The sequence below is a fragment of the Cyanistes caeruleus genome, chromosome 22 (genome assembly GCF_971803275.1).
Source record: "Cyanistes caeruleus chromosome 22, bCyaCae1.hap1.1, whole genome shotgun sequence".
Lineage (NCBI taxonomy): Eukaryota > Metazoa > Chordata > Aves > Passeriformes > Paridae > Cyanistes > Cyanistes caeruleus.
This window is the reverse complement of record NC_141722.1, coordinates 2,943,195-2,960,638: the sequence shown is the minus strand read 5'-3', so window position 1 is coordinate 2,960,638 and position 17,444 is coordinate 2,943,195. Positions and strand designations below refer to the sequence as shown.

Genomic DNA, 17,444 nt, shown 5'->3' with positions numbered 1-17,444 from the left:
AGCAGAATGAAAGAAATATGAGAACAAACCACTTGAAAGATGCTTGGCATCAGGCAAAAACATTTCTTATACAGACCTGGCACTACAACTTGTCAACAGTGAATGAAATGACAAGGGCACTGCAAGAAAAAACACCACAGGGTTGATGCTAAATATATAATATGAAAGATCAGAGAACAATTAAAAGCCATATGAGCTCCATGGGCTTTGGAAACCAAAGGTGAAAGCCAGAAACACCAAGGAGGACCCTAAGCTGTTGTAAGAACTCCCTGAGGAAGGGTCATTTCACCCTTTAATTGTAAGATGAAACACATCACAGCATGGTATAAATGAGACCACAGTCCTCATAAGAAAGATGAGGATTTTTGATACAACACTGAAATCTTATTTAATCCTATAAACAAACTGGGGTGTAGGAACACAGCAACAGACAGGACACGAGGGGACATGGACACACACAGGGGAAGGAAGCAGTCAATAGTAACAATTACAGATTAGGGTCTACAGTTTTCAGAGTTTTAGCAGACTCCAAAGCTTATTGGAATGACTAATAAGGCAGGATTATTCCTCAAGCAGACAGAGCAATAGGCTGCTGGCTTCATGCCACTGAGTGCATCAAAACAAATCTTACAGGTGAAAAAATTTCAATTCTCAACAGAAATTTTGAAGCAGCAGTTAATCCTACCCCCCAAAACAGACTATTAATGCTTAAAAGTGTGCTAAAGCAAATGTCATTTCTATTTTATATATATAGTTCATATTTGTCTATAGATATAATACAAGTATGTGTTTTCATAACATATATTTCAATGCTCTGATAGAGATTATATTTTTCTTTTCCCCTTTTTAATATGTAATGATATATTGAAGACTTTTTACTTTAAATCAGAGAAAAAAAGCAACTGGAAACACCCCACCAACCCTTTCCATTCTGTAATTACTTATGCATTTACCTCTATGACTTCATGGAAAACATACTTCAGCAAATGCTAACTGTATTCAGGCCTGCTCTGATCAAATAAGGATAATAAAAGCACACATTGGCTACAGGCATTGAAGTATACAAAGCATTTTATACTGCTGCGTACTGTGGTTGTTTCTGACTCATAAAGCTTCTGTTCATGGCTGATTTTCTCAGCAAAGTAAAAATGGCTTTCCTATGGTAACATTCCCATGCCAAAGGGGGCTTGGTAATATCATCCAGAGAGAGGAGGACTTGTGAGAAAAGTTTGAGGCAACATGTACTTTTTCTATATTTCTAAATAACACAACTGTGTGTAACAGACAAACTGATGGGCAATTCCTACTTGGATAAACAAATGCAGAAAAAAATGCTGCAAACAGTTGGTGCTGATTACAACAACACCCTCCAGTCAGGATACTCGTGACTCCACACAGCAAAGCGCTGCTCCACAAAGGAAATGTGCTTTCCCAGTCCTTCCTCTTGGTTCCAGGAGAAACACTTCAGATTCCAGAAAAGTGTGACATTTCCCAATCAATCAATTTGAGGCAGATTGTTTACTGCACACTTGAAAAAGGAATGTGATTATAAAAGGATTTTAAAAAATGGAAGCCTTCAATTCTCAAACCATTTTTATAAGGAACTGAATTATTACGTACAGCTTCAGAAGTAAATAGAATTTTCTGGGGAGGTGTTCTTAGAAGAGGTGCCAGGAGTAATAACTTACACACTGCTAAAGGGAATTCACAAAAACCTTAAATCCATGAAGTAACAGACATCTCACAAGCATACACGCTATAGAATGGATGATTACGAAATTTAATGAGACCAAAGATTTGAAAGAACATTTTTTAGTGGATGATTTACTTTTCTTATTAATAATTAACTGTTCTAAGTATTTTGATAAAGTCTTACATTTCTACTCACCTGATTCATTTTGAATTCCTGTTGTGTTCTGAAAAGATACACACAACAAAGAAACTCCTTTGATTACATGAACCCTAAAAAGAAAAACAGACAATTGTAATACGTACCTACGTACAAATTTACATTGAACTGAAAGAACACACAGAGCTGTAGTTTTCTTCCTAAATCATCTGTAGAAAAGGAGCATTTTGCTTTAGAAAAAATCTGCTCCAAGCTATGGTTTTGTTATTACAGCTCAAGTGTGTCTGAATAATCTCAAGGTGGATATCTAGCATTAATCTTTTCCCTGTTTTAAATTATGACGTAACAGATGTGCTCAGGTAAGGTCGTTCCATTTGTTTTTTAAAGTCACTTAGTTTGCTCAAGATTGAGTACTTTTAAGAACTTTAGAAGTCAGATCTCTTTAGAATTTTATATCAAAGCATTATTGAAGGTCTTATGTGGTTTTCAGATTTTAAAAAATGCATGTATTGAGTCTCTTCTATATTAGAAACAGGAAAATGTTCCTTAAATTGAACTGTATTGAAGTATTTTATTACACTAATGCATTTTACGTTCCTTTTTAATAAAAGCCTGAGATTTCAAAAGGTATCTGGCAAAAATTCCCAGTTCAAGTAGGCATCAAATTTGGAAACTCATGACTTAATGGAAAACTATTCAGAATGATGCCATATCTAAGCATCAAGATCAACTCACTTCCTTTCTTTTTTAATGTATACAAAACAGCTTTTTTGCAAATTAGGCCAAAAACACTTTTAGTCTCATTGTCATACACAATTTTCAATAAATTAACGTCCCCCATTTTTGAAAGTTAACTGGTCCCTCCTCACTTAAAGCACTTTATTCAAATACTGCTTTATCTTCCCTGTCTTTAGTTTTCTTATTATAATAACGTTCAACTGATTTTTTTTACTAAGCACTCTGCATAAGTACCAACATTTAATTTAAAATAAGTTCAAGCAAAATCTACTCCAAATACATTTCACATAATCCCTCACATCTTTACACTGCAGAATTCTTAAGGCTTTGCAAAAGTGCCAACACTGCCAAGCATCATTCAAATGTTACACTGCTTAAGAAATCCATAAGAAAAGGAAAAATGTCCTTGGAAATGATATTTCTGTTGTTTACAGCTCTCCCAGGATTAACTCCTTCCGTCTCTGTGCTTCCATACTACATTTAAACAAAAAGCTGAAATATCTGAATTTCAGTTCCAGTTTTGCAACTGATTCTGAGGGATTTAAAGTCTGCCAGCAAAGGCCAGTTATGGGATAAGGGATGTGAACAGCTTGTACACATCCAAAGAAAAGCATTCCTTTTGGAATGCATTATTACAAACTTTCTAACTTATTTCAGTATTGGAGTCAGTATAAACATCTGTACCTCAGCTGAGACCTGAACATCAGGGAAAAACCCAGCAATCTTATTCATTGTTCATTGGGACAAAACCCATGCAACATTGTTTTAAAAAGGAAATAAATGCATAGCAGCAGAGGTGTCAAATAATTTCCTAGTATTAAACCAAACTTACTTTTAGTATCAAATGCCTCATTTTTCTATACTGTTAGAATATTTTTATATAATTACTCACATAAAGTCTAGAAAAGCCAGAACCTCTCAAGGACACAGGAGCACAGCCTGAGGAGCACCAGGCTGTGGCTGGCAGGAGTTGATGTTGTTACTGTCTCCACCTGCCTATTTCCACCTTTTTCCCCCCCTCTCACCAAATATCATCATTCCCTCCATGCCACAGGCTCTGTTGTTCACTTCTGACCACAAATCTGGAATCTGGGAAACCCACTGCAGGAGCTGCCCGTGGCACAGTGGTGAATGATTCCTGTGACACCCATCTCCTGCACTGCACACTTTGCCCAAAACTCCAGATATACACACACAGAGTAAGGATTTAAAGCACTGTCTTACAGAAGCAAACATTGAACACCATCACTATCCACTGCTAAATGTGTCAAATCTGAGACAAGTAAATAACAATAAAGTGATGGGCTGCAGAGTCAAAGTCCTGTCAAGCTGAAAATTTCCTCTCAGCTGAATTTTTCTTTCAAAAGATTTGAAAAGCAGACAAAATCTTCTTACTTTGTTTCATTTGAGAACTAAAAATACATTTTTCTTCTTTTTCATATACTAATTCAAAAATGCTTTGCTTAGAATTAATAGTTAACAAAGAATTTTCAAAACAAAAATAATGGTATTTTTTACAAATGTTGTAAATATTTTATTCAACTTTTATAAAACTGCTTGTATCCAAACCTCTCAATGGTATTTCTTATGAGATGACAACACATCTTAAAAAACTGATGCAGTTAATAAACTAAACAACAGTTTAGGTAGATTCCCAGCAGACTGTACTACTCTATATTCTTTCAACTACCAATTACCAGTGGAGCCACTTGAGCATAAAACAGAATTAGGTGAAAAATTAAACCTGTAGTAAAGCAAAAGCTTTAACTAGTATTTTTAAAGCTATTAATTTAAAATACACACTTCTTATTAAAATTTTATTCCTGCAGTTCTGTGGTTTTTTGCCCTCTTCCACATTACTTATTTTATAACTATGTGGAAAGCAAGACTAATTGCACTGAAAAAGAAATACAATTAATACTGCACAGAGTCTTATGTGCAGCCACTAGTTTTCTTTCTACCTAAAATGAAATGTAAGAACAGAAGTATCTGTAAGAGTAAACTTGGGGTTTAACTTTTTGTACAAAAAGTTCAACAAACTCAAGAAAATATGAAACTAATTCTACAACTGCTGCCCAAAAATGAGTTCCGAGCACTATCAGTGAGTACCAACAGGATCTTTACTCTCATCTCTGCAAGCAGGAACAAGCTCTGACTCCACACAGGGAGGAATTCCCAGGTCCTGAGCAGGATTTCCCAGAAAAGCCCCACAGAAAACCACGCTGCTCTGATGAGGCACCAGAGTAATCTGTCATCTATTAAAGGTACAACCATGGCCCTGCTAAATCAGTTAGTAATAGTCAACAACTGCATTAGTACTTTGAAAAAGTCACTCAGCAGCTCCATCAAATACAGGTAACAAGTATTTTCATCCAACCTTTGCCCCAAACTCATAACCTAACCTATTAAAGACCTGGATATTGTTAATAACACTTGCCACAGTAAACTTCAGCCATTCACCGACACCCCCAGGAAAAGAACAATAAAGGTTCTATCCCAAAAGTGAAGCACACACACCAGCAACCTGAATTTTCCAAATTAATTCTCAGAAAACATTTCCAAGTCATATTGATTTTAAACTACTACTTACTGCTCTATCTCATGAGTACAAAAAATACCACACACTTACTCAAGATATTAAAGCATCTGGGAAACAAAGAAAAGATCTACTGCATGAAGTTATCTTTGAGTTTCAGAAAAAATTCTTTTTGAATGTAATTTGTTGACTAAAACTGAGCCTTTCAGAAAAAAATCTTTTTCTGAAAGGCTCAGTTTTAGCCAAAAAATTACATTTATTCATATAAGAATATACAGAGCATTTGTGTCTAAGGAAACACTGTGGTCTCTAAAACAAAATGCTTAAAGCAAAAAGTATTTTGACTTTATTTCTGAACCTATGCTTCAGAATTTTAAATATTCCCTTAGAAAACCTATAATTTGTTAGGAATAAAGTCTGCAAACAAAAGCAATTTTATTCAAAACCATCATTGCAGATCATCCCTTTCCAACTCAATCAGACTAGTAAGCATTCCTAGGTTTTACCAAGTAGACAATCTTCTGGTTTTATAAGCCATATTTATAATTTCTGTACGTGAGGGTTTTTTAAATCCCAGAATCAAAAAGCATTGTGAAAGAGAATGCTGCTTCCAATGCAGATGAAGGAAAAACCAGGCATGAGAATATCAATCCTATTTTGGAAGCTGAAAATGGGACATGCATTACGTCACTGCTCCAGTAAAAACATGTTCATTAGAGAACCAGGAACAACTTGAAAGTCTCCACGGCCTGTTTTCCTAATGACCGAGGTTCAGGCTGGGATACTGCACAGCTCTTGGCTTTGTTTTACTTTCTAGCTGCAGCACATGACTGTTTTTTAAACATCACGACATCTACATGTTTTCAATGCTGAAATACTCTCATCCACGAATTTTCCACACATTAGGTGAAATAAAGCTTGCCAATTTAAAAACATAAAGTTCATGTTAACTCTAAAAGATTAAAATATGCATGTGATACGGCATCCTGTTTCCTCTGACAGGCACTAAAATGCAAAGACATTTTCAGTTATTCAAGGCTGCCTGAATAAGAACAGAGTAAAAATGGGCAGACAATGATTTTCTGAACATTAAAATCTATTACCTATTGTCCAATAAGAAAAAAGACTTTGCTTACTGCCACGTAACCAAAGAAACTGTTACACCTTAGGAAGGTTTATTCAGGTAACTAGGATAACAAGCCAAGAAATCACCAACACAACACAAACCCCAAGTTCATTAATTAAACAGCAACTAGTCAAGAGAAGTCAACAGAAAACAAGTCTCTAACATGTGCAAATATGCAGAAATACCATTCCAATCTTCAGATATGAATGCACTTTGACTCACAAATGCAGTAAAACCTAATGAAAATTTTCTCAGATAAGTACACTGCTGATTTACTCCTATGTGAAAAAGCCGATTTCAGCCTTTTTTTTTTACAACACAGGACTCGTCCTCCCACTTTTGACTACAGCATATTTTATACAGAGGCCAAGAAGAAATATTTTTCAGCTCATTATGCTCAGTGGAGAAAAAACACAACGGTTAAAGAAATTATGTCATTTGGGGGTTTAGGTATCAGGATCATATCTGCCCTTTCCATGCAAACAAGTTCAACGGCGAAGATACTACAGTACTTTAAAGAGGTTTGCCAAGGCAGGAATACATTACTGGTCATCTTCAAACCTCTCTGAATTCCTCTTTCCAACAGAGAGATACCCAGTAAGCTGCATCTCCCTTTTATACACTTTATATTACTTGTTTATCCCTAAGGATCAAGGCTTTTATGTGTAATAGTGAAATGGAGATGTCACTGCACTGCAGGATGGACTCCCAGAGCCATTTCAGTTCTTACAGAGAAAGACTTTCTGCTTTATTTCTCTTCCATTCTCAAGCAAATTTTCAATAGTAAAAAATGGATGTCTTATAGAAATGCACAGAAGTGCCTGAACATTCTTCCCACTTTCCATGCTGTGCTGGTAGAAAGCTGTTCCTTGGATTCCCATAAAACAGGCACCAACTCAGGAATCTCCACACACCATACTTATCATGGCATTTCTAGCAAAGATACTGTATCCAAAGTGCTGTTTTACCCTTTAATTAACATAACTAGGGTTGTAGGTAGTAACTGTAGGTTGTAACTGTAAGTGCCACTTATTTTTATGGCCTATGCTATGAACTGTGGAGGCACTGCTATCCCAGCAAATCCTGGGAGCTGTATCCTTGAAAACACATGGCTCTCACTGCTGTCTCTGCAGGTCCAAAAGTTCTCTTGTTTCTTAAAAGTCACTCCTTCATCTATCAGTGATGCACTGAAAAGTGCCAGTGCTCTCACTGATTCACCAAAACTGCTTTCCTGCAGTTGGAAGAGCTGGAAATCTCTACACCAAGGAAAGCAGCCCTGAATTCTTAACACGCCCATTATTTTTATTGAAATGTTGTGTCAGAAGACAACAATATAAAATCATGGAATGGCTGGGGCTCAAAGAGACGTTAAAGCTCATCTAGTCCCACCCCTTGTCATGGGCAGGGATGCCTTCCACTGTCCCAAGCTGCTCCAAGCCCTGTCCAACCTGGCCTTGGGCACTGCCAGGAATCCAGGTGCAGCCACAGCTGCTCTGGGCAGCCTGTGCCAGGGCCTCCCCACCTTCATGGGGAACAATTTCTTCCATATTTCTAACCTAAACTTCCCCTTTTTCCATTTAAAACCATTACTTCTTGTCCTATCACTACAGCTCCTGGTGATGAACATACTAATTACATGTCATGCTGCTGTACATCTCCAGTTACCCTAATCTATTTAGAATATTTGAATAAGCTGGAAAAGACTTTGCAGCCAAATAAACATGCCCCAAGTCCAGAGCACATACTGGGAACAGCAAACTGGGGCAGCAGGAGAAGCACAAGCAGCCCTACTGTTCTCTAGAGCTGTCCACTGCAGCTCACTCAAATGTGAAATACAAATAGTCCTCTTGCCACTGAATGATCATTTAGCAGGTGCAGCCATACCACTTTCTCTTCCTTCCTCAACAATTAAAAACGACCTGAAGTTTTCTTTAATGTTTCAGAATGGAAATTTTGCAGCTTCATATGAATTTGAAACCAGTGGAAACTTCACTGAATGCTTCAGCTACCTGTTCATGAGATGGTTATCAGGAATGCTCCACAGGCTGCTCTGGCTTCAAATAAAAAATGCACTTACAATACATCTCTTGAGCTGTTCTAAATGTCTTACATGAATATTTTTCATCTCACCCCAAACAGTTTTCCCCCACAGTACCACCATGAATTATTCTCCGGCTTAGAATAATTCACAGATGGGCATTTCCAGGGAAGGAACCAATTCTGGAGTTAATTCCTTCAAGCCCTGCTCGCTCAGCTTGGCGGAACGTGACCTGCGGGAGCCTTGGGGCCTGCGAAGCGCCACAACTTCTGAAGTCAGTTTGAAAGAGCAGAGTTCTCTCAGCATCGGGCTGGCAGCGGCAGGAGCCAGCCGACACTTCCGAGGCAGCATTTTCAAGATTAAAAAAATTGAAAAAGCCGCCCGAGGGATGGAGCATCTTCCTCCAACCGGCCTCTTTCGCCATCCTCCGCCCTCTCCTCTCCCCTCCCCGAGGCGCTCCCACGTCCCGGCGGGCACAGGTCTCGCACCTGCCGCCGCTGCCCTCACGCCCCCGGCCGCCGCCTCCCCGCGGACCCCGGGGAGGCTCCGCACCCGGAGCAGCCTCCGCGGGCCCCCTCCCTGCGCCGCCGGCTCTGCCCTGCGCCCGCCCGGCCCGTCCCGGCTGCGCCCGGCGGCTCCCGCCGCTCCCGCTCACCCGGGCCCCGCTGGCGGCGGAGCGGCCTCAGCGCCGGCACCGTCCGGGCGCCATCTTGTCTCCAGCCTCGGAAGTGACGTTGGGGGGAGGCCGCGGGCAGGGCCCGCCGCGGGACCCCCAGAGCCCCTTCCTGCCTTTCCTGGGCTTCTTCGGCTTCATCCCCAGCTGCTCCTTCCTGCCCTTCATCGTCCTCATCCCCCTCATCCCCAATAGCTCCTTCCTGCCCTTCATCGGCTTCATCGTCCTCATCCCCAACAGCCCCTTCCTGCCCTTCATCGTCCTCATCCCCCTCATCCCCAACAGCTCCTTCCTGCCCTTCATCGTCCTCATCCCCCTCATCCCCAACAGCTCCTTCCTGCCCTTCATCGTCCTCATCCCCCTCATCCCCAACAGCCCCTTCCTGCCCTTCCTTGGCTTCATCGTCCTCATCCCCCTCATCCCCAACAGCCCCTTCCTGCCCTTCCTTGGCTTCATCGTCCTCATCCCCAACAGCCCCTTCCTTGGCTTCATCATCCTCATCCCCCTCATCCCCAACAGCTCCTTCCTTGGCTTCATCATCCTCATCCCCCTCATCCCCAACAGCCCCTTCATTGGCTTCATCATCCTCATCCCCCTCATCCCCAACAGCCCCTTCCTTGGCTTCATCATCCTCATCCCCTCTCATCCCCAACAGCCCCTTCCTGCCCTTCCTCGGCTTCATCAGCTTTATCCCCCTCTTCACCAACAGCCCTTCCTGTCCTCCATCGGTTCTGTCCCCCTCATCAGCTTCATTGCCCTCATCACCCTCATCCCCGACAGCGCCTTCCTGCCCTTCATCCCCCTCATTGTGCACATCCCTAATGCTCTCTCCCTGCCCCTCATCATCTTCATCGTGCTCGTCACTCTCATCCCCAGCAGCCTCTTCCTCCCCTTCACTGCTTTGCAGCTCTTCATCACCTTCATCCCCAAGAGCCCCTTTTGCCTTCATCCTCTACATTGCCTTCACACCCAACGTCCCCAAGAGCCCCTTCATCACCTTCATTACCTTCATTCCCATACCCCTTTCACCCCCTTCATCATATTCCCCAAAACTGCCTTCCTCCCATTCATCCCCTTCATCCCTTTTCACCCTCTTCACCCTCTTTACCCCCCTTAACCCCTCCATCCCCTGAGCCCCCTCAGATCACACCACGTGCTCCAGCCACTTCCATCCACCACCCTCTGCCAGACAATCAACATGTTCTCCAAGCCCTCTTTCCCATTGGTTTGGGGTGTTTTTTAAAGTCTTTTTCATCTTTTTGCAGTAAAGCAGATCCACGGGGGTTCTCACCTGTGACTGAAAACAAAAAAAGTGAGGTGGCTGAAGGGAAATTATTTGGGTCACTGAGGTGATTTGGGAACTGACCCTCACAGCCCTGAGGGAGCCAGGCTGTCGCTGGCTTGGGACTCATTTGTGCTGCACTCAAGTTGTACTGTTCCATCTAAACCAAGGTTTTCTCACTGCAATTTCTGAGCAAGGAAAAAAAACCCTCCATAATCACCTGCTGGGAGATGTCTGTATTTGTACTGCAAGACATAGCAGTGTCTCTGCCCTTAATTTCTCTCTCCTCTGAATGTTCTATTCATCCTTAATGCAGTCAAAGACGTATCCCTCTCAGTCTAGGACTGTATATTAGCTGGATTGTTAAGAATTTGCCATTTTCCCAGAGGAAAATCCCTGACTTAAATCCAGAGGACATAAATACATAAACTCAGAAATATTTTACATTTATTTGATCATGTACATCGGTGAGTAACATTAAAACTGTCAGTAAGGCTGGACACGAAAAGTACTCATATGGCATCAGGGCAGAGGAATCCCATTCCATTCCATGAAGTTGGATGTTTTCCTCAGCAGGTAGCCAAACAAATCCCCTGTCTGCCCACTCTTATCAAAAGAAAGCTTTTTAAAAACAATCCGCCATATTACCAAGAAACATAGTTACAAACATAATCTTTCATACATGTGGAAGGCACAGGCTGCCAGGGAATTTGAACACCTCTGCAGTGATGCTTAGCTTTGGCAAGCAACAGCAGACTGAAAAATAACAAGACACAGTGATTTTTCTATCTGGAACACTCAGGATGCATTTATATTACACAGTGTTGTATAGGCACACCATAATCAGTTTTGAAGCCTCTAATTTTAGTAGTAAAAAACCTTCAAATATGTTTAAACTACTTTGACTTATTAGACTAAATTAATTCTACTTTAGCTGTATTAAGATTTAATTTTATAAGTAAGCTAGACTAGTCACACCTGTGTAAATTTGGGGGTTATTTTAAGAAAAATCAAGATTCCCATTTATGTTAGAGCCCTATACCTGTAACAGAAAAATTTAAAACATAGAACAAATTACATACCCACTAGCTAGAACATGAACATTTCTACTTTCACTGTTAAAGATAAGATTTCCCAGAAGTATCACAAATAAAAGAAATCATAACTTTTCTCCAATGGTGTACAAGTCATCCATTTTCCCCGCATTTATACTGAGAATATCTACCATCTGGTGGTGTTCCAGGGGACCTGCACTTTCAATTTACACTTTCAGTTGTCAGAGAAGCCTACAAATCTTTATTTGATTAAAGTTCAGAACACCTAGTGTTTTGTATTCTGAAAACATCAATATTTCTGCTTTTGTGCTCTCTAAAATGATGAATAAGCTTTTCTGGTTACTTGGAGGTACGTAAGAACACAGGAGAGAAAAATATTAGCAAAAACCTTTTTTGTAAATCTTGGGCATCTGACTGAATATATTCACGGTGACTGAAAAGGTGACTCGTGGGTTAGAAAGAATTATTTTCTCATATGTGAAAATCTTAGTGAGCCCATTTCTAGAAAAGATTATTTTATCAGAAGTTCTAAATAGCCTTGAAAGTAAGTGGACTCCAGTGATACCAGTATGGCCAGTTCTTCTCTTGTTAAATGGGACAAGGTGTCTTTTACCATAATTTCTGTGCTGTTCTGGTTTGTCCTTATAAACATAGAAGACAACGTTCTGCATGTTATGGCTCTGGGAAAAAATGACCTGCTCGGGTTACTGGTTATTAATAGCTCTGAATTTAAGCAATATTACCATCTTTTTCTGGAAGTGTAGTTTTGGGAAACAAAGAATTGACTGCACTGCAGAGATATTTTGGGAAGCTGTTCTCAAAACGTCCTGGGGAATGGGACTCTTAAGACTCAAGCATTAAATATTCCTGCTCCTTTCCCTTCCTGCTGGCTTAGGTGAGCCCTTCTAACCTAAAGGTCCTTCAGAGTCCTCATTTCTGCTTTCTACAGCCTGTTTTTGTTACAAAAATCTAATTTTTCACTGCTTAAAGCAGTGTCCAAGCTCTTACATGACTCAAATGTCTCATGGTTTGGTTGTCACTCTTGTCTGTGTTGTTGCTCGCCTGTTATATTGTACCAAATTTCCTCACCTGCTGACCCACAAGTGCTGCTTTTCCTACAGCTTTGGAGCAGTCCCTTTTCAGGATCACTTTATGGAATTGACCATAGGCCATACCTAGTTAGTCTTAGATATTTGGGCTCTATATCCTGCTCCAGGGGGCTTCCTCACAACTCTCATTTGACTGATTTTAGCAAAAGGGTAACCAGGATACCTGATGGGACAGAAGAGGGGTGTTAAGTCAGTTATGTTGATTGATCCCTTCATATCACAGGTTGTGATTCCAAGACTTGTGCCCTGTTTTACACAAGAGATGACCCCTGTCCAAGACTGATTGTTGCCTTCTGCAGAGTGTGACAGCTGCTGAGATCTTCAGCAGGTAAATTCTGTAGGACTTAATAGAATGAGTTGGATTTCACCTTAAGGATTATCCAGTTCTACCCTGCTGCCATGGGCAGGGACACCTTCCACTGTCCCACGTTGTTCCAAGCCCTGTCTAACCCAGCCTTGGACATTTCCAGGGATGGGGCAGTTGTGCTAAGATGGACTTAGTAGCTGTTTCTTGCATGCTATTCACATTAACTGGCTAAAATTTGTCTGTATAAATTATATCAAAAGTGTCACAGGGCTAAAGATAAAGTTCACTAAAATATAAATTTATCAATGACATTGGACAATCTCCATTGCAAACTAGAGCAGATATTTTAGTATTGTCTCTCTAAACTGATTGGATCACCACAGGATTGGGTCCAGAAAATTGATGACTATGAGTTTCTTAGCGGAATTAATCACTTAAACTTACTTAATCAAGAAATATTTATGTTGAGAGAATATGTTGGCAATACTCCATGGAAGAAAGAACACGTTTTTGTGCTGCCTACCACCTGTGTAGTGCCAAGCTGGCTGAGGATGAAAATAGCACCAAGAATGGAGGAAGCATCTCATTGTCTGCACTCCTGTCTCTTCCAACTTCCAGCAGCTGGATCAACCAGAACCACTGAGGTGCTCTATAGATGGTGGTAGGCAAACCATGAGTAACCAATATGCAGCTTTTATTTTGCTGGAAGTATTTTAAAAATAAAACCAGGCTTGATGAGTAGGAGGCAATACATAAGAATCTGAAGCTTTTCTGTTATGAACATGCTCATCTTTCCTGCAAAAATGCCATCAGTAATTCCCACCACTAGCTGGGGCTCAGGTACAGCTTACTGAGTGTGCAGTTATCATGCATCAACATCAGCCTGCAGTGAGGAGTCTTTAATTTAAATTTAATTTAATTTCATATTCTGCTCGTGCATTTCTTTACTCATTGCTTTTGTCAGGTGTATGAAATCTGAAGCCATTCTTGTGGCTCTTGCTCACTTTTCTGCATGAAATGCAAGCATGGCTTACCTTCTCAATAATTCTATTGCTTCCTTCCCCTCAGTCAAGCATACTTATTGTGTTAGTAAGTTAAGAATTAATCATGACAAAATGAACTAGAAGAATTCATCAGAAAAACTGTTTTCAAGGAGAAGTTTCATAGTTACAATTTAAAAATTTCTTAACTTCAGCCCTTTCAGGTTTAAATGAACAGGTGGCAGGCTTTGCCTCCCTGTGAGAAGTGATTAATAGTAATGAATGCTTACATGTTCTCATTAGTATTTTGTCTATTACAAAGACTCAGATCTTAGTTCCAGGAGTAGTTTCCTCAGGATAAGTCCAGGTCTGGATCACAGAGGGAACTTTGAACAGAAACTTACACCAATAAATTCTTCCACTACTTTATAACAGACAGCCTTTTCCGTACTGCAAAAGTGAGCTGTGCTTTTTATATACAACTTGCCTTTAAGGGCTGGCTTTTAGGTCAAAATCTCTTGTACCATCTATATGTAAAGCTCTGTAAGTGTTGAGAAGTGGACTTTTCTTAATTCTCTGTCTAAGCAGTTTGTAGGGGTGCAGGCAGGAAAAGAGCTCTGGCTGTCCCTTATTTCTCAGTAAATTGCCTCAGTGCCTGATGTGGAGGAGAGGACATTCCTTCAACAAGGAAGCTGGAATGTACTACACTGTGCTCAGTTATTGCTGCTTATTCAACTCCTGTGGGGTTTATTCCTGTGGTGGATAGGAAATGAGGAAGAGCTGACATTCCTATCTCTTTTCCCTTGAGCACACCTGCTGAACCTGTTAATTCCTTCCCTGTTTCCTGCTGCATCCCTGATAGGATGAATCAAATGTCATGAGGCAAAATAACCACAGGACTCAAAGGAATGTGTTATTTGAGGATAACATGGTTCATAAAGGCAGGAAATGGAGTTGCTTCCCAGATCAAATGAGACATACATTACTAATTTCCTAAGACAAACATCAGTACATTTAAAATCACCGTGTTAGAAAGTGTTTTGTCATTCTGGAGGGAAGAAGGGAGTATTTCAACAAGGATTTAGGTTCATGCACTTCTAGTCAATGATTTAACTCAGTTGCTGGTCAGTATTGCCTTCAAGTTATTACCAGTAATTGCAAGAAAAATTAGTTAAAGGGCTTGTGTAGTACAATGAAATCCATGTTCTTGGAACATGAATAGCTTCCAGTTCTGCATGGGAGAAAGAAGCCCCAGGTTCTCTGAAGAATGGATCAGAGTCCCCTTCAATAAGACCATCTTCCCCTTCAAATCCCAGCTTTTTTACATGGCTGTTACTGGATTTGTTGCTGTGTTCCATCAGTATCAGTCTTACTGCCTTTCCTATCAGATGATAAGGCTTTTAAAGATTTTAAAGATTAATTTTAAAGATTTTTTTTTTCCCTGATGAAAATTTATCTGAGTACTGATGTGGATTAACATCTGAAGTGGCCTCATAGGTTGGCAAGTCCATTATTCACTTTCAGCTCAAGCTGGAAATGTGAACAAAAATTAAATTCTAGTGAAGACAAAGTGTTGCAGTTCTCTGCTTTCCCTTCTCCTTCCATTTTCCTATTTTTTTGTGGGTGTCACTCTTCGGTTTTGATTCTGAACTCTCAATAATCACTCATCCTTGCCAACTGCCTTCTGGAGACAGAACACAGCTTTGAAAATGCATGGAATGTGCAGCACTCCTTTGCCTGCTATGACATTTGCCAGTTTAGCATTTACCAGAGTCTGAAAATCTGACTTCTCAAGCCTGGAAGAACAAGCTCCATGATTGAATGGGGATCTTTGTGTTGCAGCCCAACTGTTTGTTGCAGAGCAGGGGGAGCTGTGGGTTTGGTCTGATGCCTAAATCCACAAGGCCGGGACAAAGACACATGGCCAGTGTGATGCTGGGTTTATTTATCCATAAATACCTCCAAGCTGCAGCTGTGTAAAGTGTACAAAGCATTAATTCAGCCTTCTCATTATGGTACCTGGTGTCAAGTTACAGATCCCCCGTTACCTTCTGCATCCATCAGGAGCTGTCAAACAAAAAAAAATGCTGGGAATTTCAGTAGGATGAATCTTTTAGCTTAAAAAAACTGTCTTCAGAAGGATTGGTGTGGCCAATCTGATATTTCAGCTGGTGAGGTAGGTGAGTACAAATAGGTGTAACAATGTTTTCAGGCACAGTGCAGGCCAGAGAAGATTTAAGCTTTAGAGTGGTTCAGCAGCTTCAACACTGCAGAACTCAGCTGGTGCCAGAGAAATTAATTTTAGATTGGTCCTCATTAAAAGCAACCCAAGCACATTTCTGACCTGAGTGGTCTTGGAGATTCAGTAAGGTGCTTTTTTGCTCTGCATCCTTTGTTCCTGTCTTATAGTAAAGAATATTAAGGATGGTGTTACCATAAAATGTAATGGAACATCACTTCTATGGAACTAATATGAAGCTGTGACAGGACTAATGTCTTAATGTTTAAAGTTTCCTGGCTTGGTGGCTTTTCTCTTACCTGTGTTCTAACCTTTGGCAAGTCACTTCATCTGGCAGTACTTGCCATCCTCCTGTGAATGATGCATCAGTGCTTTGGAGTTTGAACTCTTTACAGAGGTATTAATGTGCAGGGTGTCCTTACTCTTTAGTAAAATAAGATGTGGTAAAGATAATTGCAATGGCATATTGCAGTGTTCCTGAAATAATAAGCAATTGCTGCATGTTTTAGTTGGTATTTAACTATAAATGAACACTTCCTAAATTTATAGGAGTCAGTCAATCTCCATAATTCTTCTGGTGCACACTTTTTTAGTGGTGGTTTTATTGAATTAATTCTTCTGACATTTTCTGTTCTTAGAGGAAAAAAAAAACGCCTTAAATGAGCTCTTGTAAGATTTTCTGTATTGGTGTCCAGAACTATTATAAATATTGATGTATCAAATCACTGCTTTCATAGTTACTACTGCTGTGTATCTTCCCCACAGACACAAATGCAAGGGGACAACTATGTTTATGATATTTTTTAGTGACATCTGGCATTCTCACAGGAAGCCTGGTGCCTGCTTGTCTGTTCTGGGGAGCCACATTCATGACTCAAAGCCAAGCTGCAAAAGGGAACATTATTGTTACTAATTCTAAAGGAATGAATATGATCAGGAGTGAGGACTTTAATTTAAAAGCAAGTGTTGATTTATTGAGTGTTGCTCCCTGTGAATAAAAGTCAAGCTTGGCCAGCTGGTGAAAGCATGGAGCTGTTGTTTCCTCATGTGCTCTCATGCATAGGAAGTCTCCTGACCTTGGCCTCGGTCGCACAAGCGTGTACTGATCACTCCTTTCAGCTCACAGAAGGATTTGCCCTGGGACAATGTGCTGTTTGACTTCTCACATTGCAGAAAAGGTCCCATCTTCCACAGATATTCCACTAAAAACCCACATAGCTTGTGCTCAACCCACCTTTGAGGTCCTGAACTAGTAACAGGAAGCTGGAGAATGCGAGGCAATGACAACTCAGTCACAGAATGCTGCAGTGGATTCATGTGAGCTACAAATCTATGTGTGCATCTTTAGTCTGCATTTATAAAACCTTTGTATCATTAAATTACAGATTAATTAAATCAAGGATTCAGTAACACATAGAAAAATTACAAATGTGCAAGATTTTAATGAATTTTCCATTGTTTCTTGAGGTTTGCTTGAAGCTGACTGGCATGTTCTGCACTTGAGATTTCTAG

General features: G+C 40.4%; 3 protein-coding genes across 6 annotated transcripts in view; 1 reads left to right on the top strand and 2 right to left on the bottom strand.

Moving 5' to 3' along the window:
- PRDM2 (PR/SET domain 2) overlaps nucleotides 1–9,324 on the bottom strand; it is a 63,982-nt gene extending 54,658 nt beyond the window's left edge. For 2 of the 3 annotated variants that reach the window (XM_086860914.1, XM_086860915.1), the window contains exons 1-2: nucleotides 8,943–9,324; nucleotides 1,889–1,962 (exon numbers count right to left, since the gene is read on the bottom strand). In XM_086860914.1, the coding sequence (XP_086717040.1) occupies nucleotides 1,889–1,897 (9 nt within the window). In that variant the 5' untranslated portion in view covers nucleotides 1,898–1,962; nucleotides 8,943–9,324. The remainder of the gene's footprint in view (nucleotides 1–1,888; nucleotides 1,963–8,942) is intronic. The other variant, XM_086860916.1, reaches the window with a different exon arrangement.
- On the bottom strand, nucleotides 8,791–9,909 carry LOC147649528 (uncharacterized). The gene has a single exon (XM_086860911.1). It carries the CDS (start codon nucleotides 9,907–9,909, stop codon nucleotides 8,791–8,793), a length of 1,119 nt encoding a protein of 372 aa, XP_086717037.1.
- Nucleotides 9,000–17,444, top strand: part of LRRC38 (leucine rich repeat containing 38) — a 54,978-nt gene continuing 46,533 nt past the window's right edge. Inside the window, exons 1-3 of one of the 2 annotated variants that reach the window (XM_086860919.1) lie at nucleotides 9,000–10,818; nucleotides 12,630–12,734; nucleotides 13,248–13,357. The gene's annotated coding sequence lies outside the window, so the exon portion shown is untranslated. Of the gene's footprint in view, nucleotides 10,819–11,061; nucleotides 12,735–13,247; nucleotides 13,358–17,444 lie in introns of those variants that run through there. The other variant, XM_086860918.1, reaches the window with a different exon arrangement.